This window comes from Henckelia pumila, chromosome 3, assembly GCF_033568475.1.
Source record: "Henckelia pumila isolate YLH828 chromosome 3, ASM3356847v2, whole genome shotgun sequence".
Classification (NCBI taxonomy): domain Eukaryota; kingdom Viridiplantae; phylum Streptophyta; class Magnoliopsida; order Lamiales; family Gesneriaceae; genus Henckelia; species Henckelia pumila.
In genome coordinates, this window is record NC_133122.1 from 49,113,577 (window position 1) to 49,140,652 (window position 27,076).

Sequence of the window (27,076 nt, forward strand, 5' to 3'; positions counted from 1 at the left end):
TGCTTTTTAGAAAACCAAGAAACTAAACAGTTTCCTAAAAAGAAACAGGTTCCACTAGTGCTTTTTCGGTCCACCTTATATCCACCAAAGTCGGCATCACAGTAAGCTTTTAAATCAAAGAAAGAATTTTTTGAATACCACAAGCCGAGATTTGGAGTATTTGAAAGATATTTAAAAATGCATTTTAAGGCGAACAAATGTGATTCCTTTGGACATGATTGAAATCGTGCACACAAGCAAACACTAAACATAATGTCCGGTCTACTAGCAGTAGCATATAATAAGGAGCCAATCATACTACGAAAGGAAGATTGATCTACAGTTTTACCATTTTCATCTTTGTCGAGTCTGATTGCTGTGCTCATCGGTGTGGATGATGATTTTGTATTCTCCATCCCAAACTTCTTTAGAATCTCCTTGATGTATTTGCTTTGGTTCACAAAGAACCCATCCTTGCACTGTTTGATTTGCAATCCGAGGAAATAGATAAGTTCCCCCATCATGCTCATCTCAAAGTGTTCCTGCATAAGCTTGGAGAAATCTTGACAAAGAGTTTCGTTAGTAGAACCAAAAATTATGTCATCAACATAAATTTGCACAATCAATAAATCATCTTTGACATTTTTGTTAAATAAAGTAATGTCAATCTTTCCTCTCGAAAAACCATTTGAGAGAAGGAAAGTTGATAGTTTTTCATACCAAGCTCTAGGAGCTTGTTTCAGTCCATACAAAGTTTTGTTTAATCTATACACATGATCAGGCAGTAAAGCATCAACAAAACCATCAGGTTGTTCAATATAAATTTCTTCTTTTAATTCACCGTTAAGAAATGCACTCTTAACATCCATTTGAAATAACTTAAAATTTCTAGAGCAAACAAAAGCAAGTAGCATGCGAATGGATTCTAGTCTAGAAACAGGCGCATAAGTTTCATCATAATCAATGCCTTCTTCTTGACTATATCCTTTAGCTACAAGTCTAGCTTTATTTCTAGTAATTGTGCCATGCTCAGCAAGTTTATTTTTAAACACCCATTTAGTTTCAATAATAGATCTATCATGCGGCCTAGGAACAAGATACCAAACATTATTGCGTTTAAACTCATTCAATTCATCTTGCATAGCAATAATCCAAGAATCATCTAATAAAGCATCATCAATGCACTTAGGTTCAACATGTGAAACAAAAGCAAGATGATTGCAAATATTATTAAGAGAAGAACGAGTGGTTACTCCCTTAGAAGGACTTCCAATGATAAGATCTATAGGATGATCTTTGTGAAGCGTCCAATCCTTTGGAAGTGGTGTTTTCTTAACAGAAACATCTAAATCATTTAGACTTGATGAAGCCATCTCTTTTTCGAGTAATTCTACATCATCATTGTTAGTGCGAGATACTATTGACATAGATTCATCAAATACAACATGCATAGATTCTTCAACAAGTAAAGTACGTTTATTAAAAACTCTAAAAGCCTTACTTGTTGTGGAATACCCAAGAAAAATACTTTTGTCGGATTTGGCATCAAATTTTCCAAGGTTGTCCTTACCGTTATTATGTATATAGCATTTGGAACCAAAAGCCCGAAAGTATGAAATGTTAGGCTTTCTCCCTCTCCATAATTCATATGGAATTTTCTTGAGAATTGATCTTATTGATACACGATTAATGATGTAACAAGTAGTGTTCATTGCTTCAGCCCAAAAATATTTTGGTAGAGAATGCTCACATATCATGGTCCTCGCAATCTCCACAAGTGTCCTATTTTTCCTCTCAACGACCTCGTTTTGTTGAGGAGTCCTAGGACAAGAAAAATTGTGACCGATGTCTTTCTCTTCACAAAAATTTGTAAAACTCTCATTTTGAAATTCAGTTCCGTGGTCACTACGGATCTTCTTTATTGAAAGATTTTTCTCATTCTTAACACGTTTGACAAAAGTTTTAAAATAATCAAAGGCATCATTTTTGTGGGCTAAAAACAATGTCCACGTGTAACGTGAGAAATCATCCACAATGATAAATGCATAAAGCTTTCCTCCTAGACTAGCGTTCCTCGAGGGACCACGTAGATCTAGGTGAAGAAGTTCAAGGGGCATAGAAGTAGATACAAAATTTTTGCTTTTAAAAGATTCTCTTATATGTTTGCCAAGTTGACACACATCACAAACAAAATCTAATTTTAAATTGAGTTTTGGCATACCAACAACTAAATCAAGTTTAAAAAGTTTTTCTATGGTACTAGGACCAACATGACCTAGTCGTCTATGCCAAAGAATGTTGTCATCAACATTCAAGGATATAAGGCTTTTAATATTTGATAAAGATAAATTATTTAAAGAAACCTTGAACATATTTTCACTTCTATATCCTTTGAAATTTATGGATTTGTCAGTCGTGAGTGATATAATGCAGTGTTGGGGAGTGAACTTGACTTCATAACCTCTATCGCACAATTGACTTATGCTTAGTAAGTTATGCTTAAGCCCTTTCACTAGGAGTACATCATCAATCAAGCAGGATTCAGATATACCTATTGAGCCGATTCCTTCGATAACTCCTTTGCTGTTGTCTCCAAATGTGACAGTTCCTTTCTCCTTTGGTTTGATGGATTGGAGTAGCTCTTTGTTCCCGGTCATATGTCTAGAACATCCACTGTCTAGATACCATATGCTTGGAAGAACAGCTTTCCTATTTCCCTCGTCATCGTCGTCGGAGACGATGTCATCACTTTTAGCCATGAGGCAGATGTTTGCTTCCTCCTCGTCATCGTCGCTATCACTCCAAGTGGCTATGAGTGATTTCTTCTTTTTCTTGTCAACTTTCTTCTTGAGAGGACACTCATTTGCATAGTGGTCTTGTTGTTGACAGTTGTAGCAGGTAACTTCTTTGTCCGTCTTCTTTTTGAAGATGTTTTCTCGCATAAATCTTTTGAATTTTCTTAAAGCAATTAATAATAAGAGCGGTAAATAAATGCGTAATGTAAATAAAGCAGTAAAAGGGATAAGAGATGTTTATGGAAGTTCGACGATAAATCGTCTACGTCTCCCCTTCTTGGTTAAGATCGATTAACCAAGGATCCACTAGCACTTCGAACGACTTGGCTTTGATGGTTCCAAGGATAGCCTTACAACTTGACACGATCATCGCGCCGATACAACTCAACACTTGGCCTTAAGGGCTCCAAGGATAGCCACAACACTCGTAAATACACTTGGCTTCACACACAGGTGTTTACAATAACCGAGCAACCAACTCACGAATGAACTTATACAAACAACCCTCGATTTTGAATATATATCTCACAAATATTTCTTTTAACTCTTGTAGGAGAGGAACTTGCTTGCAAAGAGAGTTGAGAGTGAATTGGTGAGTTGAGAAGGCTTCAAATGACATGTATTTATAGGTGCCAATCCGAACGGGTTTGGGTCATCCGAACGGGCCTTCGGGTCGTCCGAACCTTGTCTGATTGAAATTCAAATTCTTACGGCTGGTGAACTGTTCGGGTGGTCCGAAGTCATCTTCGGGTCGTCCGAACGGCGGCATTAAATTCATTCCGGCAAATTTTCTTCCGACAAAATCTTCATGGCCGTAAAGGAGTTCGGGTCGTCCGAACCTGTCTTCGGGTCGTCCGAAGTAGTCATTTCGTGGCCTTAGAGAGTGCCTCCGATCTTTATTTAATTCCTGGAAAATCTTCGGATCGTCCGAACTCAATTCGGATCGTCCAAAGTAGTCTTAGAAGTCTCCGAACTTGTCCTCCAATCTTTATTAAATTCTGGAAATCCTTCGGAGCATCCGAAGTTGTCTTCGGGTCGTCCGAACCTGGACAAATTCGAACTTTTGAATTTTTATTCCCAATTTTTTATTATTGGTTCTTGCTTCCAATATTGTCTATACTCAAAAATATTATTACCTGCAAATTTCTCACTTTAAACTGTTAGTAACGATTAACCGAGTTTTGTAATCATCAAAACAATTTAATTATGAGAATTGTTAATGCATTAATCTCATTACACGAGATTTGTATGCTTTTAAGGCGTAACAATAACAATCCTATTTTTATTTAGGGAAAATAAGTTTTTTGATCCATTAAGTTGTCCATGTTTTGGTTTTGGTCCATTATCTTTTCTGATATGGGTTTTGGTATACTAACTTTGCATTTTAGTGTTTTTTGGTCCAACTGCATATGTGTCAATTTTTTATTGATCCAAAATGATGACGTGGACCAATCAAAAGCTGACACTTATGCAATTGGACCAAAAAACACGAAAAATGCAAAGTTAATGTACCAAAATCCACATCGAAAAAGTTGATGGACCAAAACCCAAAGAGGGTAAAGTTACTGGACCAAAAAACTTATTTTTCCTTTTATTTATGCCCACAATGGTGTGTCTAAATTGGTGGAGTAGGTAAGTGCTTGATTAGAGATCAGGAGTTCGATTCTCACTGTCAATAGAGCCGTCAATTTGGGTTAGGCCCGCCGGGTCGGCCCGGCCCGCCACATAATTTAAGTGGGTTGGGTTGACATTTTTTCAACCCAACAAAAGGTGGGCCTAGATGGGCCAACCCGCCAAGGCCCGCGACCCACGCGGGTTGGCCCGCCGCGGGCCTGGGTTGGCCTGTGGGCTTTGAGGATTAATAATTTATTTTTATTTTTATTATGATATATGTATTTTTTTTAATAAAATATATGAATTTTTTTTGTATTAATTACTTTATATAAAATTTACACACATGAAATCAATAATTTAAATTTTTATTAATATATTTCTATTAATATTTATTTATGAGATGATATTTATAATAAATTATAATTTTTTTTTATTTTTATTTGTCGTGAGTCAACCCGCGGATCGGCCCGCCTAACCCATAACCCACCTTGGGTTGGGTTGGGTTGAGGATTTTCGGCCCGCCAGGATGGTGGGTCGGCCCGCCATCGACCCGCCAAAAATTGGATTTTTGGTGGGCCGGCCCGCCATGGGTTGGCCCGTTTGATAGCTCTAACTGTCAACACCTTCTTGGACTAGCCTGTCGCACTGAGCTTGCCTAATACGATTTAACTGACTAGCATAATTTTCAGGCTATTGCGTTAGTTCAGAGGTTTACCCAGTACGCAACGAAATATAGTGGTTGTGGATTCCCACGTCAAAAAAAAATCTTATTTTTATTTGCATTACAAGTGTAATAAATTATATATTATAGAACACAAAAACTCCTATGAAGTCGTTTCATTGGTCAATGACTCAATTTTATGAAACGGAGATCCGACCCGACATTATTATTTTTAATTTTTTTTATGTCAAGAGTATTAATTTTCACTTTAGATTTGGACTAAGTCGACAGATCTCACAAATATATATTTGTGAACCGTCTCACAAAATACTTAGTACTATTTTAAAAAAAATTGAAAAAATCACTACAAGAACTTGTATAAAAATAAATATTTGAAAACTCAAGAAATTGGATTTTTTTTGACGTGAGAACCCGCAATTAACTTGAACATCCTTGAGAACAGAAATTGTTTTTTTGTGACGTGGAAACCCGCAGCCGCTACCTTCGGTGCGCACTGGGTAAACCCCCGATCTAACGCAATAGCCTGCAAACTACGTTAGCCAGGTAAATCACACTAGGCAAACCCTGTATGACAGATTAGTCCAAGAAAGTGTTGGTAGGGGGAATCGAACTCCTGACAGGTGGTCAATAGTTCATCTACTCCACCAACTTGGACACCCCCTTAGAGACACAAAAATTGTTTTATTTTTAGAGAGTTTTAAAAATAACCTTGGTCAACCAAATTTTTTAACCAAATTTTTTTATTTATGACCTTCTTTCAAAAAAATTTTGCAAAATTACCTCCAAATACAAAAGAAATGCAAAAACAAAACAAAGGAAAAAAATTAAGAAAATTATATTTTCAAATCATGGTCAAACGAAGGCTATTTAGTTAAATAAATCCATAAGATAATAATTATTATATATATATGATATTATTATATCTATAATAAAATATCTATATATAAGGGTACTCAACTTTAATAATGAATATATATATATATATATATAAACAATAAAATATCTATAAGGTAATAATGTTGGACTGATTAAATTTTATTAATTTTAGTAGATATATATTAATAGATAAATTGATAATATTATTTTTAAAGAGTAGTTTTTCGTTGGAGCGAAAATAAATTTAATTACATGAAAAAAATTGCTTTTGGAATCATGTTCCTTACATTAATATAAAAAAATAAAATTCCTTACACGTATACAATTATAAAAATAAAAAAATGATACTCATTATTTTTAATTATCTCTCCCTATATATAAAGAATCTCCCCCTTAGACACTATCTTTTAAATTGTCAAAATTGCCCTTATGTAATATAAATATTATAATTTTATTTTTATTTTTATTTTTTTGAAATTTTGATATTTCAAATTTTCATATTTTTCTCAACTAAACATTGTAGATAAGATAAATTGATAAAAACAATTTAAATTTATTTTTATATTATTTTATAAATGATAAAAAATAAATTTAAATATTATTGAAAAAATAATATTTATATATAACATACAATATTAAATATATTGTATGATTTTATACACACACAACGCGTATGCGATTATGCTAGTTATTATTATTTGTTGTGTTATCTAATTGAATAAAAAATTCATCGTTAAATGTGGGTACTACTCGTGTCTTTGGGTTCATTGTATTATAATTAAATGAATTCAACATGTGACGATGAAAAGAACCACTACATAAACAATATAAAAATTCTTAAAATCATACCCAACAAGAAGTTCTCGTCTAAAAGATACCTACATGCACTGGGGCGATTTTAAGAATTTTATCCGTCATGATGTATATATAAATATATATATATTGAAAATATATTATATTATATTAGAATTGTTGAAAATTGAGTTGTATTATTTTGAAAATTAGTGTGTGATGATGTAGATGATGATGATTTAATTTTTGGACTAATCTTCCATTGAGATCTATAAATAGGTCTCTCCATTTGTGTAGAAAAACATAATTTGAGAGAATAAATTTAAAGTGTGGAGTTTGAGAATATTTTGAGTTTTTGAGTTTTATAAATTTTACTTTTCACAACACGTTATCAGCACGATCGCTCGAAGGTTCTCTATAATTTCCGACGATCCAAAATACAAGAAGAAGTCAAAAATATTCAACAAGTAAGAATTTTTATTTTTACTGTTTATATATTTTTATTGTGTATATATATTAATATATAATATCATGTTATGAATTTTTTTTAAAAAAACTTGTTATAAATCCTGAGAGGATGTTAAGACGACATCCCACACTCCCGGTAAGGGATACGACAAGTATAAAAGCCTCTAAGGTTTTTAAACATTATAATCATATTTGTATAATGTCATGTTGTTATATAAAAGGTTGTCTATGACACTGATCTTATAATAATGTGATATGATATACTATACCTGACTTTATACTAACTATATTGGTATAATTTCACAATATTATATAAAAGGCTGTCTACGACACCGATCTTATAATAATATGATATGATATACTATACCTGACTTTATACTAACTATATTGGTATAATTTCATAATATTATATAAAAGGTTGTCTACGACACCGATCTTATAATAATGTGATATGATATACATAATTATTTAATTATGATTATCATTATATGCATTGTATCATTATCACAAATTTTTATTCAACACATACTCGATTTTTTTTTACCCCCAACGGTCACAAACGGCTAGTTTTTGGCCTATAAATATTCACTCAAACTCATTTTCAATCACACCAAAATTCATTCTTCATCTCAAAACATTTTTTCTTCGGTTTTTTTCGAAAAAGAAGAAGATGGAGTTTTTGGTTTTTCTAAGGATATTTTTCATAACGATTATGATCGTCATGCTCACGAGTTTTGTACTCACCAGCGATTTTCCACCACATGCTTTTTCTCTATTTGTACACTTACTTGTACTCATCGTTTATCCATTATTTTGTATTGTCATATTAATGGAAATTAACTAATAAAATGCATTGTTATTTTTCTAGTACCACCATGTCAAACTTGGCAAAGCTTGAATTCGTTGCACTCGATATCACTGGAAAAAATTATATGACATGGACTCTTGATGTTGAGATGCATTTTGAGTCATTGGGTCTAAGTGAAAGCATTAAAGAAAATAATATATCAACCTCACAAGATAAAACAAAAACTATGATTTTCTTGCGCCGACATCTTGATGAAGGGTTGAAATGTGAGTATCTCACCGAAAAAGACCCAATGACTTTATGGAAAGGGCTGAAAGAAAGATTTGAGCATATAAGGGAAGTGATACTCCCGACCGCCCGTGATGAATGGAATACGTTGAGATTCCAAGACTTTAAAAAAGTCGGTGATTATAATTATGCGATGTATCGAATAGTCTCGCAATTAAAATTCGGTGGACTTGAAGTCACAGAGATGGAAATGCTTGAGAAAACATTTTCCACTTTTCACGCATCGAATATAACTCTACAACAACAGTATAGAGTGCGTGGATTTTCGAGATATTCCGAACTAATCGCATGTCTTCTTGTGGCGGAAAAGAACAACGAATTGATAGTAAGAAATCATCAATCCCGACCCACTGGATCAACGGCATTTCCTGAAGCAAATGTCGTAATGAAAAATAAAAACCAAAATCAAAGGAATAGACCAGATTTTGGTCGTGGACGAAATCGAGGACGTGGGCGTGGACGTGGACGTAGAAATGACCGTGGTCGTGGACGCGGTCGTGGATATGAAAATAATCGAGATAGTTATTTCAGTAACTCATCTCAAAAGAGCGTCACGCACCACCCACTAAAAAGGCAGCATGAAAACATGAGTGAAAATGAAAATCACTCAAAAAGAACCGAGAGTGTTTGTTATAGATGTGGCACTCCGGGACATTGGTCACGAACTTGTCAAGCCCCCGAGCACCTTTGTAAGCTCTATAAAGAATCAATAAAGGGAAAAGAAAAAGAGACCAATTTTGTTGAAAATAGTGACCATTTAATTGGTTCAACTAGTTTCAGTGCTGCAGATTTTTTGAATGATTTCGAAGACATTGATTAAAAGATTGGTGGGACTAGATTGTAACAAATTTGTATTTTTCATGCATTTTTGTATTATAAAGCATGTTATATTTTACATTTGTATTGTACTTAATTTTTCTTTATTACATTTTTGTGAAGTTTGATATGGAAAATGCTATGAGCAAACATGAAAATAATATCATGAAAATTTGCATACCGGATAGTGGTACAACGCACACTATTCTGCGAGATGAAAGATATTTCTTGGAACTAAAACCAACAAAAATAATGGTGAATACAATATCAGGTCCTGTATACTTGATTGAAGGTTTTGGTAAAGCGAAATTTTTGATAAATGATGCTTTATATTCACCACGATCGAAAAGAAATTTGTTGAGTTTTAATGACATATATTCTCATGGGTATGATACTGAGACAATGACTGATGGAAATCAGAAATATATGTGTCTTACCACATATAAGTCAGGAAAGAAATTTGTAGTTGAGAAACTACCAATGCTCCCTACTGGATTGCATTATACACATATAAGTCCAATTGAATCAAATATGGTGATGGATAATTCATCAATATTAACAAATTAGCATGATCGATTGGGACATCCTGGTTCAACAATGATGCGAAGAATTATTGAAAATACACATGGTCATCAACTGAAAGACCAGAAGATCTTTCAGAATAATAAGTTTCAATGTAAAGCATGTTCACTTAGAAAACTTATTATAAGACCATCACCAGCTAAAATCCAAACTGAATCACCCATATTTCTTGAACGTATTCAGGGTGATATTTGTGGGCCAATTCATCCACCATGTGGACCATTTCGATACTTTATGGTATTGATCGATACCTCTAGCAGATGGTCACATGTATGCTTATTGTCAACTCGGAATGTGGCATTTGCAAGATTGATGACTCAAATAATAAAATTGTGAAATCAATTTCCCGATTATACAATCAAGAAAATAAGACTTGATAATGCTGGAGAATTTACATCTCAGACTTTCAATGATTATTGTATGTCAATGGGAATCACTGTTGAACATCCTGTAGCTCATGTTCATACGCAAAATGGATTAGCTGAATCATTGATTAAACGTCTACAACTGATTGCTAGACCAATGATTATGAAAACAAAACTCCCTATTTCTATATGGGAACATGCAATTTTACATGCTGCGGCATTAATTCGCATCAGACCAAGTGCATATCATAAATTCTCCCCATTGCAACTTGCATTTGGTAAAGAACCAAATATCTCTCATCTAAGAATTTTTGGATGTATGGTGTATGTGCCTATTGCACCACCTCAACGATCAAAAATGGGTCCTCAAAGAAAAATCGGTATTTATATCGGTTATGATAGTCCATCAATCATTCGATATCTTGAGCCTCAAACAGGCGATGTGTTTATAGCACGCTTTGTTAATTGTCATTTTAAAGAAGAAATATTCCCAATGTTAGGGGGAGAAAAGAAACACATCGAAAAAGAAATCACATGGTATGTACCATCATTGTTACATTTGGATCCAAGGACCAAACAATGTGAAAAAATGTACAGCAAATTGTACATTTGCAAAGAATAGCAAATCAAATGCCAGATGCATTTGCAGACACAAAAGGGGTGACAAAATCATATATACATGCTATAAATGCCCCAGCTCGAATTGAAATTCCAAAGAAATAGATTGAAGACACTCATGATGTCATTAAACGCCTGAAGCGTGGAAGACCAGTCGGTTCCAAGGATAAAAATCCTCGGAAAAGAAAAGACATAGAGAAGCACGATGATCATAAAATAGAAAATAGTGTTCCAGAAGAAACACCTGATGATGAAAATGTTCTGTCAGAACCACAAACTGACGAGAATCGTGAAATCTCTATCAATTATATTAATACTGGAAAAATATGGAACCGAAAAGACATAGAAGATATTGATGAGATATTTTCTTATAATGTGGCTTGTGACATCATAAATGAAAATGAGGATCATGAACCAAAATATTTTGGTGAATGTAAAACTCGTCATGATTGGGCCAAATGGAAAGATGTCATCCAGGTTGAATTGGATTCGCTGAATAAACGTAATGGTTTTGGACCTATAGTCCTCACACCTGAAGGTGTAAAACCTATTGGATACAAATGGATTTTTATTCGAAAGCGAAATGAGAAAAATGAAATAGTCAGATATAAAGCTAGACTTGTTGCACAAGGTTTTTCTCAAAGGCCTGGAATTGATTATGAAGAAACGTATTCTCCTGTTATGGATGCAATTACGTTTCGATATTTGATTAGTTTGGCAGTGTCTGAAAATTTGGAAATGTGTCTTATGGATGTTGTTACAGCTTACTTATACGGATCACTTGATAGTGATATATACATGAAAATCCCTGAAGGATTTAAGATTCCTGAAGCACAAAGTTCAAAACCCAGAGAAAAATACTGAAACGACCCTAACTACTCGCTACTAGACTATAATTAAAATAAAGGAAAATTACGGATTTTTAAAAAATTTTGCCATGACCTATTTGTAAAACAAATAAGCCATCAAGACTCAAACAGCAATTTAAATAAGGAAAGAAAATTGACTTCAAAACTTAAGTGCGTTAAACATAAACATGCAATCCTAGTAACCACCTTCCGGTTACAGCATAAAGTAAACTAAAGCATTTAAAATTAATTCCAACGATAATCATAAACTTGCAAAAGCGGAAAACGTACTTCAAAACATAAGCTGTAGCACAGGGAATGCACATCCTGGCTATAAATACTACAAGATCTCAAATAATACTTCATTATTACAAATTCGATAACTGTGCCGAAAAACATAAACTAAAAGGAAGCAACGGTCACTGGGCCTTGCACTACCGATGGCCTCATCCCAGTAGATCACGCCCCTCCGTCTCCTCCACAAAATCCTCACCTGCAAACATTCAAGCATAGTGAGTCTAAAGACTCAACAAGCATAACTAGGATAATAACAAGGGTTTAAAATACGTGATGCAAAAAGTCAACTTAAACTGTAATATGCATGAAACTATAAAGATATAGAAATCATGCATTAATGAACTCACACTATGATAAACTTTAACTTTCATAACATTCAACTTAGACTCATGCATAACTGAAAGATTGACATCAATGCAAAACGAGTCAACTAAAATTGTGAAACTTTAACTTTTAAACTTTTCTTTACTTTTTCCTCTTAGAAATCCGATCCCTGATTTGTGACCCTCTGTTTCGATCATGATCATGGCTGCAGTGCACTATGCCGGCAAGACGACGAGATTTCTCCCGACGAACTTAACCCCTCTATGGCAAGGAGACCGAGATGCCTCCCGATCCCACATTGCCCCTCTGTGGCAAGGGTAAACAAGATGTCTCTTGCTCCTTGCCTAACCTCTATAACCTCTTGGTGAGTAGACCGAGGCATCCCCCGGCCTAGCAACACCCCTCTTGTCACAAACAGATCACTTCATTCAAAAATATTTGCTTTCTTTTCCCTTTTCATTTATAAAGACTCAACTCGTACATTAAATGGCATGCAAACAAGTAAACTTCCTTTTTCTTTAATAAACTCAAGAACACGTCAAATGCACACGAATAAGCAATCTTTAAGACATGAGACTCGACTCGAAAATGTGAGTTTAAGGTGGATGAGTGGCTGCCCCTAAGTCCAAAGAAGACAACTTACCCAACAAAATCCTCAAACTTGACTTAACTCGAGCAAGTAAACCGAAAAGCCCTTAACTTTGTCATGCCTTATCCAAACCCGTCCCGCTTGAACCGACACTCAACAAACACTCCAAATCATCCCAAGGAATAGGTGGTATCATCAAAAGATCAAAAGAGCAAATTTACAAAACACAAAAATCGGACAGCCCCTATTCAAAGGAAAAATCTGCACTTGCACCCAATTTTGAAAAATCCATAACTCACTCAATTCTTATCCGAATCGAGCCCATTTTATATCGACGCAACCAACACGTCATGAACTTTACCATGGAATAGCCTAACCCTGCCCAGACCTCAGCCACGACCCTGCCCTGCCCCGTGAACAGTGCTGCCCTGCACACTCACACACCTCCAATTCCAACAATTCAAACACTTAGCCCACTTTCCTCAACTTATCTCCACACCAAACACCCAAACACCTCAAATAACCTCTCTTAGGACTTTTCCCAAACACTTGGGCTACACTCAATCCACACTTTCACAACACATATCAAGAACATCAATAATTAACCATCAAAACTCCAAAATGTTGAACAATCAATCAAGACCAATGCAAGACCATTAAATACTTCAACATCAATTAAATTTCAGCCCCTACACATGCAAAATTTCGAAATTTAGGTCCTTATACATTCTGAAAATTCGAATTTTGGCAAGAACATCCATATAAATCCATGTCATTACACATATACTCAACATTAAATCACATAAACTCAACCCCATAACACATTTAGCAAAAATCAGCCCCTTAAATGCCCAAATTCGAAACCCTAACTTCACAACATCATGCATTTTCGAAATTATTGCAAGAAGTCTTAAGGGTGGGGGTAGATATTGCTTGAATGTTAGCCCAAAGAAATAGTTACACTTGCCTTTCAACCTTTTACCCAAAAATTTCGAAAATAAGGGGAGATGGAGGGAAGAACTCTAGGTCAAACTCCAAGCTAAGCTCCTTGTGGAGCTCCTCCGGCAGTGGGGACGGCGGCAGCGGCGGCTTGGGGCGGCGAAAGGCACTTGGCCGAGAGGGAGCTTCAAGGGAGAAGGGGGGTGGGCGGCTACTAGGGTTTAGAAGGGGCTAGGGTTTTTAATTGTGTTGAATGATTTATATCTAGAGGGAAAAAAAATAATGGGAGTGAAAATTTTAAGTGGGAAAAATAATGAGAATGTAGGGTTTTGGTGTGTGTGTGTGTGAGAATCTTGTACTATAAAAGTGCTAAAAGACAAATAAAAGTGCTACTTGCACTAAAGTAGCTCTTCACCTCAAAACTTGCACCTCTAAAACTTCTAAGTTTAAAATTTCAACTCTAATCATTTTAATTGAAATTAAACTAGCCCGGATTTAATAAAATCCTATCTTATGAAAAGTTTAGGATATAACCCAAGAAAATGATAAAATTGCTTTTTTTGACCACTAAGAGTTCAAAATTTGCATTTTTGGCCAAAACCCCCCTTTTACCTCTAACTTAAAATCTTAAAATTAAAAATCTTGAAAATAAACCACCGAAGCCCACCGTCGTCGCCTGCCGGGACAGAAACTTACTAGACCAAACAATTCAAGGCATTTAATCCAAATAAATCGAACAATTCTATCTTTAACTAAAACTTAAACAATTAACTTCAAGAAATTAAAATATAAATACTAAAAATAATTTTAGGCATGATTTTCAAATTTTATAAGTTCTTGGTGCTACAATTCCTCCCTCCCTAATAAGAAATTTCGTCCTCGAAATTAAAACTTACCAAAAAGCTTCGGATATCGAACTCTGATATCTGCTTCTGCTTCCCAAGTGGCCTCTTCATCCGAATGGTTCTGCCATCTCACCTTGATCATTGGAATCGACTTTTTACGGAGTCTTCTCTCCTGTCTATCCAAAATCCGGATGGGCTTCTCCTCATAGGTCAAGTGAGGAGATAGCTGAAGCGGTTCCGAACTAAGCACATGGGATGGGTTCGAGATGTACTTCCTCAACATCGACACATGGAAGACATTATGGATCTTATCAAGGTTAGGCGGCAAGGCCACTCTATAAGCCAGTACCCCTACCCTATCCAAAATCTCGAAGGGCCCTATGAACCTCGGTGCCAACTTCCCTTTCTTTCCAAACCTCATCACACCCTTCATGGGTGCAATACGGATAAAAACATGATCACCCACCTAGAACTCCAAGTCTCTCCTCCGGTGATCAGCATAGCTCTTCTGCCTACTCTGGGCAGTCCTCATCCTATCACGGATCTTAGCCACTACCTCGGTGGTCAACTGAACAATCTCCGGACCAAAGTCTGATCTCTCACCTATCTCATCCCACAACACTGGAGATCTACACTTCCTCCCATATAGTGCCTCGTAGGGAGCCATGCCAATAGTGGACTGAAAACTGTTATTATACGCGAATTCCACTAGTGGTAGTCTCGACTCCCAACTACCTTGAAAATCAATAGCACATGCCCTCAAAAGATCCTCCAAAATCTGAATCACCCTCTCTGACTGGCCATCAGTCTGCGGGTGAAAGGCGGTGCTAAAAAGTAGCTTCGTACCCATAGCAGAATGAAGACTCTTCCAAAAAGACGAAGTAAACCGTGGATCTCTATCAGACACTATGGAGACTGGAATACCATGTAGTCTGACTATCTCCCGGATATACAACTCCGCGAACTGAGTCATCGTGAAATTCATCTTCACCGGTAAAAAGTGAGCCGACTTAGTGAGACGGTCTACAATCACCCAAATGGCATTCGAACCTCTCAATGTCTTCGACAATCCCACGACAAAATCCATGGAGATATTCTCCCACTTCCATTCCGGAATAGGGAGAGGCTTAAGAAAACCGGCGGGTCTCTGATGCTCCGCCTTAACCTGCTGGCATGTCAGGCATTCTGACACGAATCGGGCAATGTCACTTTTCATGCCTGGCCACCAATAAAGCTGCTGAAGATCCCGATACATCTTCGTACTACCAGGGTGGATTGAGTACGGCGATGTATGTGCCTCTGCCATGATAGTAACTCGCAGAGAATCACCTGCGGGAACCCAAAATCTACCTCTGTACCTCACAATCCCATCTACCACAGCATACAAACCGCTGCCTTTCTCCTCATCTCTCTGTCTCCACTTCCTGATCTGCTCATCAACTGACTGCGCTGCACGGATACGATCAAAAAGTGTAGTCTGCACACTAAGGGAAGACAAACGGGGAGCTCTACCACTCGCATAAAACTCAAGACCATACCTCTGAATCTCAACCTGCAACGGTCTAGACACTGACAAGGAGGTAATCACTGCAGTCTTCCTGCTCAAAGCATCTGCAACCACATTAGCTTTACCAGGGTGGTAGCTAATATTGCAGTCATAGTCCTTCACCAAATCTAACCACCTACGCTGCCTCATATTCAACTCCTTCTGGGTGAAAAAGTACTTGAGGCTTTTGTGGTCTGTGAAGATCTGACTCTTCTCTCCGTAAAGATAGTGTCTCCAAATCTTAAGAGCAAACACTACCGCTGCCAACTCTAAGTCATGAGTAGGGTAGTTCTTCTCGTGCTCCTTCAATTGCCTAGAAGCATAGGCAATAACTCTGTCTCGCTGCATCAGAACTGCTCCCAATCCCAACTTGGAAGCATCAGTATACACCACAAAATCACCTTGCCCGGATGGCATGGTCAACACTGGCGCTGTCGTAAGAGCTTCCTTCAAAGTATCAAAGCTCCTTTGACACTCGGCACTCCAAACAAACTTGGCGTTCTTCTTAGTCAATGCTGTCATAGGCACAGCAATGGAGAAAAAACCCTTGATAAATTTTCGGTAATAACCGGCTAATCCAAGAAAACTGCGAATCTCAGACGCGCTCCTCGGTATAGACCACTCCTTCACTGCTTGAACCTTTGAAGGGTCTACTTCCACACCGCTCTTAGAAATAATATGACCCAAGAAAGCAACTTTCTCCAACCAGAATTCACACTTATCAAACTTGGCCAACAACTTGTGCTCTCGAAGCACCTCAAGAACGGTCCTCAAATGCTGTTCATGCTCCACTCTATCCTTCGAATAAATGAGGATGTCATCGATGAAAACAATGACAAAGCGGTCCAAGTAAGGCTGAAACATGCGGTTCATAAGATCCATGAAAACCGCGGGCGCATTCGTCATCCCAAACGGCATCACAAGGAACTCATAATGACCGTAACGAGTCCTAAAAGCTGTCTTCGCCACATCTGACTCCTTCACCTTCAACTGGTGATAACCTGAACGAAGATCAATCTTCGAAAAGACGGATGCACCTTGCAATTGATCGAAGAGGTCCTCGATCCTAGGTAATGGGTACTTGTTCTTCACAGTCACTCCGTTCAAACCTCGGTAGTCTATGCACAATCTTAGACTACCGTCCTTCTTCTTAACGAAGAGAACTGGTGCGCCCCATGGGGAGAAACTAGGGCGAATGAATCCCTTGTCAAGCAACTCTTGAATCTGCTCTTTTAACTCCTTCATTTCGGTAGGAGCCAATCTGTACGGTGCCTTGGAGATAGGCACAGTACCGGGAATCAAATCTATAGAGAACTCCACTTCTCTATCGGGCGGAATTCCCACAACATCGCTAGGGAACACATCCTCAAACTCCCTGACGATAGCCACATCAGAAATAACTGGTCGCTCTGGCAGCTCTGTCAAAGATAAACTGGCTAGAAATGACTCGCACCCACTAAGTACAAGCCTCTGAGCTTGCAAAGTAGAAATGACTCGAGTCTTCCTCAAGCTCTTAGCAGCCTCAAACCAAAACGGTTCCTCGCCCTCAGGCCTGACTAGTACTGACCTCTGCTGAAAATCTATCATCACCGCATTCTTCGTCATCCAATCCATCCCAAGAATCAGGTCAAACTCTGGCAAAGGTAGCACTATGAGGTCTGCTACCACTGACTGACCCTGCAAAAGCAATACAAGGTCTCTCACCAAGCTCCTGGTGGATATCTCTTCCCCTGAGGGGATAGTAACTGAGAATCCAACCTCCAATTCCTCGCTCTGAATGCCCCTCTCAAGGGCAAAAGACTCCGATATAAAGGAATGGGTAGCCCCTGAGTCTAATAAGGCCCTCGTGGCTACGCCTGCCACAACAATCCTACCTGCATAGCAGTAGTTACAACGACGAAAGGTTGAAGTTAAAACCACGAGTTCTACTTAGGCTCATTCTAATTCAACAATTCCCAAACAAGATACTATTCATGCTAAACAGTCAAAGGTCCTAAGGCATGCAACAAGTTACTAGAGTAAAACCTCAAACAAGCAAAGATTTAGAGTCGCATGCATCAACAAATATTTAACTGCTCTAACCCAAAAGTTAAGATATTACCTGTGAGAAGAGTAGTGTCTGGGTCGGCCTGCTCGGCCTCCATCACGAACACTCTGCCCTGCACGGGCCTCCTCAGCTCTGGACAATGGGTAGACATATGTCCTGGCTTCTTGCACTTGAAGCAAACTCCAGCATCCTTCAAACACTTCCCAAAATGCGGACGATGGCAAAACTGACAAATAGGCTTCTCCCCAGCCTTGGGAGGAACCTGTCTCTGGGCCTGACGCCCCTGCGGTGCCTGCTGTCCCTGCTGTCTCGGGGGCCCATGATACGGCTTCTTGCCGTGCTGCTGCTGCTGAGAGTGGCCCTGATGAGGGAAGGGCCTCTTGCCATGCGCCTCCGCGCTAATATCTCTCAGCGTCTGCTCGGACCTCAAGGCACGCCTCAGTGCTGAAGCATAATCAGATGGCTCAGCCATCAGCACATCCCTACGGATGGTAGGTCGAAGCCCTACAAGAAAGTGCTCCAGCTTCTCTTTCTCATCATCTCCAATCAACGGCACGAAATGGCAGCCTCTCTCAAACTTCACCACGAACTGGGCTACCGACAGATCACCCTGCCTCAAGCTCATAAACTCCGTCTTCAAACGGGCTCTCACATCAGCAGTAAAGTACTTCTCAAAGAACAACTTCTTGAACTCAGCCCAAGGTAGAGTAGCTGGGTTCACAATCTTCTCCATACCCTCCCACCAGAGGGCGGCATCATCCTGGAGGAGAAACACAGCACATCTCACTCTATCTGGATCTCCCATCTGCATATAGCGAAAGATCACCTCAAGGGAGCGGATCCAACCCTCCGCTATCAACGGATCAGTGGTGCCAGCGAAGTCCTTCGGATTCATCTTCCGAAACTGCTCATAAGTAGTCTCCGATCTAGCAACAGGAGCATCCACATGACGCTCGAGGATACGGGCCAATCCTGCTAGCACCTGCCCTCCTATATCCACCTGCGGCGCCGGTGGAGGCGGTGGAGGCGTAACTGCACGCGGATCATGACGACGAGCCATCTAAACGCATTGAGAAAATCCAATTCAAATTTCATGCCTTAGAAAATATTTTTACTTCAAATTTAAACTTCTCAATAACTCAAGAAACTAATACATCAAAACTTAAACAGATAGAGACATTAAACTTAAATCTTACAGACTTTGAGGCGAGATCCCCTGAGTTTCAGCAACCGGCAGCAGGCTCAGCCCAAACCAAGACCGTGCTCTGATACCAACTGAAACGACCCTAACTACTCGCTACTAGACTATAATTAAAATAAAGGAAAATTACGGATTTTTAAAAAATTTTGCCATGACCTATTTGTAAAACAAATAAGCCATCAAGACTCAAACATCAATTTAAATAAGGAAAGAAAATTGACTTCAAAACTTAAGTGCGTTAAACATAAACATGCAATCCTAGTAACCACCTCCCGGTTACAGCATAAAGTAAACTAGAGCATTTAAAATTAATTCCAACGATAATCATAAACTTGCAAAAGCGGAAAACGTACTTCAAAACATAAGCTGTAGCACAGGGAATGCACATCCTGGCTATAAATACTACAAGATCTCAAATAATACTTCATTATTACAAATTCGATAACTGTGCCGAAAAACATAAACTAAAAGGAAGCAACGGTCACTGGGCCTTGCACTACCGATGGCCTCATCCCAGTAGATCACGCCCCTCCGTCTCCTCCACAAAATCCTCACCTGCAAACATTCAAGCATAGTGAGTCTAAAGACTCAACAAGCATAACTAGGATAATAACAAGGGTTTAAAATACGTGATGCAAAAACTCAACTTAAACTGTAATATGCATGAAACTAGAAAGATATAGAAATCATGCATTAATGAACTCGCACTATGATAAACTTTAACTTTCATAACATTCAACTTAGACTCATGCATAACTGAAAGACTGACATCAATGCAAAACGAGTCAACTAAAATTGTGAAACTTTAACTTTTAAACTTTTCTTTACTTTTTCCTCTTAGAAATCCGATCCCTGATTTGTGACCCTCTGTTTCGATCATGATCATGGCTGCAGTGCACTATGCCGGCAAGACGACGAGATTTCTCCCGACGAACTTAACCCCTCTATGGCAAGGAGACCGAGATGCCTCCCGATCCCACATTGCCCCTCTGTGGCAAGGGTAAACAAGATGTCTCTTGCTCCTTGCCTAACCTCTATAACCTCTTGGTGAGTAGACCGAGGCATCCCCCGGCCTAGCAACACCCCTCTTGTCACAAACAGATCACTTCATTCAAAAATATTTGCTTTCTTTTCCCTTTTCATTTATAAAGACTCAACTCGTACATTAAATGGCATGCAAACAAGTAAACTTCCTTTTTCTTTAATAAACTCAAGAACACGTCAAATGCACACGAATAAGCAATCTTTAAGACATGAGACTCGACTCGAAAATGTGAGTTTAAGGTGGATGAGTGGCTGCCCCTAAGTCCAAAGAAGACAACTTACCCAACAAAATCCTCAAACTTGACTTAACTCGAGCAAGTAAACCGAAAAGCCCTTAACTTTGTCATGCCTTATCCAAAACCCGTCCCGCTTGAACCGACACTCAACAAACACTCCAAATCATCCCAAGGAATAGGTGGTATCATCAAAAGATCAAAAGAGCAAATTTACAAAACACAAAAATCGGACAGCCCCTATTCAAAGGAAAAATCTGCACTTGCACCCAATTTTGAAAAATCCATAACTCACTCAATTCTTATCCGAATCGAGCCCATTTTATATCGACGCAACCAAAACGTCATGAACTTTACCATGGAATAGCCTAACCCTGCCCAGACCTCAGCCACGACCCTGCCCTGCCCCGTGAACAGTGCTGCCCTGCACACTCACACACCTCCAATTCCAACAATTCAAACACTTAGCCCACTTTCCTCAACTTATCTCCACACCAAACACCCAAACACCTCAAATAACCTCTCTTAGGACTTTTCCCAAACACTTGGGCTACACTCAATCCACACTTTCACAACACATATCAAGAACATCAATAATTAACCATCAAAACTCCAAAATGTTGAACAATCAATCAAGACCAATGCAAGACCATTAAATACTTCAACATCAATTAAATTTCAGCCCCTACACATGCAAAATTTCGAAATTTAGGTCCTTATACATTCTGAAAATTCGAATTTTGGCAAGAACATCCATATAAATCCATGTCATTACACATATACTCAACATTAAATCACATAAACTCAACCCCATAACACATTTAGCAAAAATCAGCCCCTTAAATGCCCAAATTCGAAACCCTAACATCACAACATCATGCATTTTCGAAATTATTGCAAGAAGTCTTAAGGGTGGGGGTAGATATTGCTTGAATGTTAGCCCAAAGAAATAGTTACACTTGTCTTTCAACCTTTTACCCAAAAATTTCAAAAATAAGGGGAGATGGAGGGAAGAACTCTAGGTCAAACTCCAAGCTAAGCTCCTTGTGGAGCTCCTCCGGCAGTGGGGACGGCGGCAGCGGCGGCTTGGGGCGGCGGAAGGCACTTGGCCGAGAGGGAGCTTCAAGGGATAAGGGGGGTGGGCGGCTACTAGGGTTTAGAAGGGGCTAGGGTTTTTAATTGTGTTGAATGATTTATATCTAGAGGGAAAAAAAATAATGGGAGTGAAAATTTTAAGTGGGAAAAATAATGAGAGTGTAGGGTTTTGGTGTGTGTGTGTGTGAGAATCTTGTACTATAAAAGTGCTAAAAGACAAATAAAAGTGCTACTTGCACTAAAGTAGCTCTTCACCTCAAAACTTGCACCTCTAAAACTTCTAAGTTTAAAATTTCAACTCTAATCATTTTAATTGAAATTAAACTAGCCCGGATTTAATAAAATCCTATCTTATGAAAAGTTTAGGATATAACCCAAGAAAATGATAAAATTGCTTTTTTTGACCCCTAAGAGTTCAAAATTTGCATTTTTGGCCAAAACCCCCCTTTTACCTCTAACTTAAAATCTTAAAATTAAAAATCTTGAAAATAAACCACCGAAGCCCACCGTCGTCGCCTGCCGGGACAGAAACTTACTAGACCAAACAATTCAAGGCATTTTATCCAAATAAATCGAACAATTCTATCTTTAACTAAAACTTAAACAATTAACTTCAAGAAATTAAAATATAAATACTAAAAATAATTTTAGGCATGATTTTCAAATTTTAGAAGTTCTTGGTGCTACAATTTTATTCTGTAAAATTACAAAGATCATTATATGGGTTGAAGCAATCAGACCGAATGTGGTATAATCGGCTAAGTGATTACTTGATGAAAAAGGGATATGTAAATGATCCAATATGCCCTTGTGTGTTTCATCAAGAAAACAACATCCGGATGTGTAATCATTGCTGTATATGTTGATGATTTAAACATCATTGGAACGAATAAATAAATTCAAGAAGTTATGATGTACTTGAAAGAAGAATTTGAAATGAAGGATCTTGGAAAAACCAAGTACTGTCTGGGTTTGCAAATCGAACAAAAAGAATGTGAAATTTTTGTTCACCAGGCAAATTATATAGAAAAGATCCTTAAACGTTTTAATATGGATAAATCAAATCCATTAAGTACTCCAATGGTTGTAAGATCATTAAACATAGAAAAGGATCCATTCCGTCCATGTGAGGATGATGAAGTTATTCTTGGTCCAGAAGTACCATATCTAAGTGTCATTGGTGCCCTTATGTATCTTGCAAATTGCACTAGACCTGATATATCTTTTGCTGTAAATTTATTGGCAAGATTCAGTTCATATCCAACAAAGAGGCACTGGAACGGAATTAAACATATATTCCGTTATCTACGAGAAACGACAGATTTGGGACTTTTGTACTCAAAAGACACCAATCAAAGTATCATTGGTTATGCTGATGCTGGATATTTATCTGATCCACATAAGGCACGTTTCCAAATCGGATATGTATTTACTCGTGGAGGCACCGCAATTTCTTGGCGTTCACAGAAACAAACACTCGTAACAACTTCATCAAATCACGCCGAGATTATTGCATTACATGAAGCAAGTCGTGAATGTGTGTGGTTAAAATCAATGACACAACATATCCAAACTTCTTGTGGATTATCAGTAGACAAGAAGCCTGTGACGTTGTATGAAGACAATGCTGCATGTATTTCTCAAATGAAAGAAGGATACATCAAAAGTGACAGAACCAAACATATCCCCCCAAAGTTCTTTGCCTACACTCAAGAGCTTGAGAAGAATAAAGATATTGATATCTGTTACATTCAATCAAGTGAGAACTCATCAGATCTCTTCACAAAGGCACTTACCACGACGATATTCAAAAAGCATATATACAACATTGGGATGCGCAATCTACGGAATATGTGAAGAATCACTCATATTAACATGAGGGGGAGTTTGCGTGGCTGCACTCTTTTTTCCTTGCTATGGTTTTTATCCCACTGGGTTTTTTCTAGTAAGGTTTTTAACGAGGCAGCATAAAATACGTAATAAAGAGAATCATCATATGACGATCATCATCACAAGGGGGAGTGTTGAAAATATATTATATTATATTAGAATTGTTGAAAATTGAGTTGTATTATTTTGAAAATTAGTGTGTGATGATGTAGATGATGATGATTTAATTTTTGGACTAATCTTTCATTGAGATCTATAAATAGGTCTCTCCATTTGTGTAAAAAAACATAATTTGAGAGAATAAATTTAAAGTGTGGAGTTTGAGAATATTTTGAGTTTTTGAGTTTTATAAATTTTACTTTTCACAACAAAATATATATATATATATATATATATATGCAGAGTCACTAATTCATAACATTGTTTTCAAAAAATAAAATAAAATTTGATAACATTGACGGGACCGTTTGAAATTGCGACCATTACTGATTTTAGCGCCGACACTTATTGATTATAACTAATATTTTTTACATATAATACAATGTTGTTTTCTTTATCACCATGACACAAAATTCAATTTTTTATGTATGTTTAAGTTACTCAACTCCGTATATCAAAAGTCTATTCATAAATATGGTTTAAAATTTTTTAATGATGATGAATCTCACAACATATATAGTTTAATTGTCTTCAATCAAAAAATGTTCTAAACTATACTTAATGTAATTAAGTATATGTACAGAAATTTCTGGTCTCGATATAACATGTTCTAAACGATGCTCGTGTTCGATTACATCCTTAACTTAAGATGTAATTAATTAATTTTCCGTGGAGCAAAATTATTCTCGATGCCATGGAATTTTTAAAAAAATGACCTAGCTAGTTGATTTATTATTGAACACTAGTTGATTTGTGATATTTATCGATGAATTATGTGTCACATGTTTGCATGTGGTTTTCATATTTTTTACAACCCCACATGTGTGCCACGTGTGAGACGTGATATTGCACGTGCTTACATTAAGGCTATTAAATTAATGAAATTATAAACAAATGCATCAAAATTGCACGAAAGATGTCTGTCCAACTCTTTCTCAAGATCCAAGAATTGGAATTTGCAGTTACCTTTAAATAATAATAATAATAATAATACTAATAATAATAATAATAATAATAATAATAATAATAATAATAATTTTAAATCTAATCCATTTAATTTCCTATCAGTTTAATGCACAATATTCTGGGTTTAATTTGTACTGTTTTTGTTAGTTTGGTTGTACTTTTTTGGACGCAAGTAAACTCCTTGTCACGCAATATTATACATATAATCAATCATAGGAAGATTTTTTTTTAATCGAAGTTGAAATTATTTATGTGATCCACTCGTATTTGAAGCTATAAAACATTTGATGGTGCCACGAAGGGGACAAATTTTGATTTTGTTTTAAACATTTGTTACCAAAAATTTGAATTGTTTCTTTTTACTATACTCCTTACGTTATAGCTTTGATACATTTGAGATTGAGGGCGGACCCTAAAATTTTGTTCAGGAGAACGAAATTAAGGATAGAGCTATGTGTTGATCCGTCAGGGTGGCCGTTTGGAAGACTGAACTTTTTTTCCCTATTTTTTATATATTAAATTTTGTTCACTTTGTCGATATTCTCGTAAGCAATTTTAAAAAAAAAGATAAAAGCTTAATACATAAAAAATAGAGAGCTTAAAAAATTTTAGTTTGGATAAAAATAAAAATATGACTCTGTTATTGGATACAATTCATAAAACAGTCATGAATATGCATTTTATACCAACTAAAGAATGACCGAAAAATTCAAAATATTATAATCAATTCATAATAATTCATTATAAAATTATTTGATGAGTTGTTAAACATATTTTCTTTAGAATATAATACATCAATATTACTTAAAATTGACATCTATCATATTTTATTTTATTAAAAAAATAATATGAGTATATACTGATAATTTACATAAAAATTTGAAGGGGGGCCATGCCTCCCTCGACCCTACATGGGTCCGCCTCTGATTGTAAAGTTTATATATCTTTTATATCAGTTATGAATTCTCTCTTGTTTTGTCTAATATGTTAAAGCCTTGCTTTTACATTGATCGATCCAATTCAATTTGTTTATTATGTTTTTTTGATAGCATATGTTTGCTGATTACGCACAGTACAAATAAGCTGCAATCACTGTATATGATATATTGAGAGAAATATATAACAAAATTCCTTTAATTATAAAGATATACTAGAAATATTTCGACTGAATAAGTTTCTCTCCTACCTGTTTGGACTTTGGAGAGTATACATACTCCACCGAGATATTGGTGGGGATACTTGTTAACAAATAAATATCGATGAGGCGACTACAAGTGAGATTGATGAAATCAAATAAATGTATGTTTTGTGTAACATTAAACTATATTGTTTTTTTAGAGTACATTAAACTATATTGTTATGAACTATATTCTGAATACATAGTAAATATCAAGTTAATATATCAATGATGTAGTTGAGTTAGTTGATTGTGTGGAGCTTTAGGTTAAGGTTTTGAGCTTGTATACAATCTTTTGTAAATTTATCTGATATCTATTATTTGTATGCTATATATTGCATATAAAAATGTTTACATGTACATACTCGAAAAGACAATGACTAGTACTTCAAAACTCTTGGCATAAAAAATACATTAATCTAACATAAATATAAATGTAATTGTAATTTGTAAATACAACATCCGAACTAATTATTCACACAATGTGGCAAATACATTGCTAACCCTCATTGTTTGTCAATTGGAAAAAAAATGGGTTCTTTTTATTGAAAGATGACTTTATGCTAAACAAATTATATATATATATATATATATATATATATATATATATTAAAGCGTACATGTACGTCGTCTAATTCAAGAAATTGCAATATCAATAATTTGAAGTCATCTTATCAGGGGCGGATCCAGAAATTTTATCAAAGGTGGACAACCAAATAGAACCAAAGATCACGCTATATATATATATACATATATATATATATGAGGACTTTTCAGCTGCCCAACAATATTTTTTTACCTCGTCTCCGACCACTAAAACTCGGTATCGGGTTTTAGTTGTTTTTTTATTTTTCGCATAACTAAAACATGGTACCGTGGGTTTTAGTGGTCGAAAACGAGTTGGGCTTCATTGGTTGAGCAGCTGAAAATTTTTATATATATATATATAATTTATCCTTACAATTTGACATTTTATGAAAACAATTAATAATAACTTCATCCGACAAACTAAAAAATATATACTTTTCAGTATAAGTAATGAATATTCGTAATAATTTTCACCGCAAGAATTTTCCAAACTCACAACCATGTTAATTGATGGGCACGGGATAAGGTTCTGGACTAGTAGATTATATGTCACGGTAAATCATATTGAACAAGTCTTGTACAACGTACTCGTTAGAGAAAATATT

General features: G+C 36.6%; 1 protein-coding gene across 1 annotated transcript; it reads right to left on the reverse strand.

Moving 5' to 3' along the window:
- Nucleotides 1-11,977: 11,977 nt before the first annotated feature.
- LOC140888685 (uncharacterized) lies at nt 11,978-19,754 on the reverse strand. Its single transcript, XM_073296384.1, has 3 exons — nt 19,673-19,754; nt 18,173-19,178; nt 11,978-12,024 (listed from the first exon to the last, which is right to left on the reverse strand). Exons 1-3 carry the CDS (start codon nt 19,745-19,747, stop codon nt 11,978-11,980), a joined length of 1,128 nt encoding a protein of 375 aa, XP_073152485.1. The 5' UTR covers nt 19,748-19,754.
- Between the last annotated feature and the right edge of the window lie 7,322 nt (nt 19,755-27,076).

Coding starts and splice junctions, on each gene's coding strand:
- LOC140888685 (XM_073296384.1), bottom strand. CDS start 19,747: ATGAAGTATTATTTGAGATCTTGTAGTATTTATAGCCAGGATGTGCAT. Junction 19,179..19,672: donor GCTACAGCTTATGTTTTGAA/GTACGTTTTCCG, acceptor CAATGCGTTTAG/ATGGCTCGTCGTCATGATCC. Junction 12,025..18,172: donor AGACACTACTCTTCTCACAG/GTAATATCTTAA, acceptor GAATGTTTGCAG/GTGAGGATTTTGTGGAGGAG.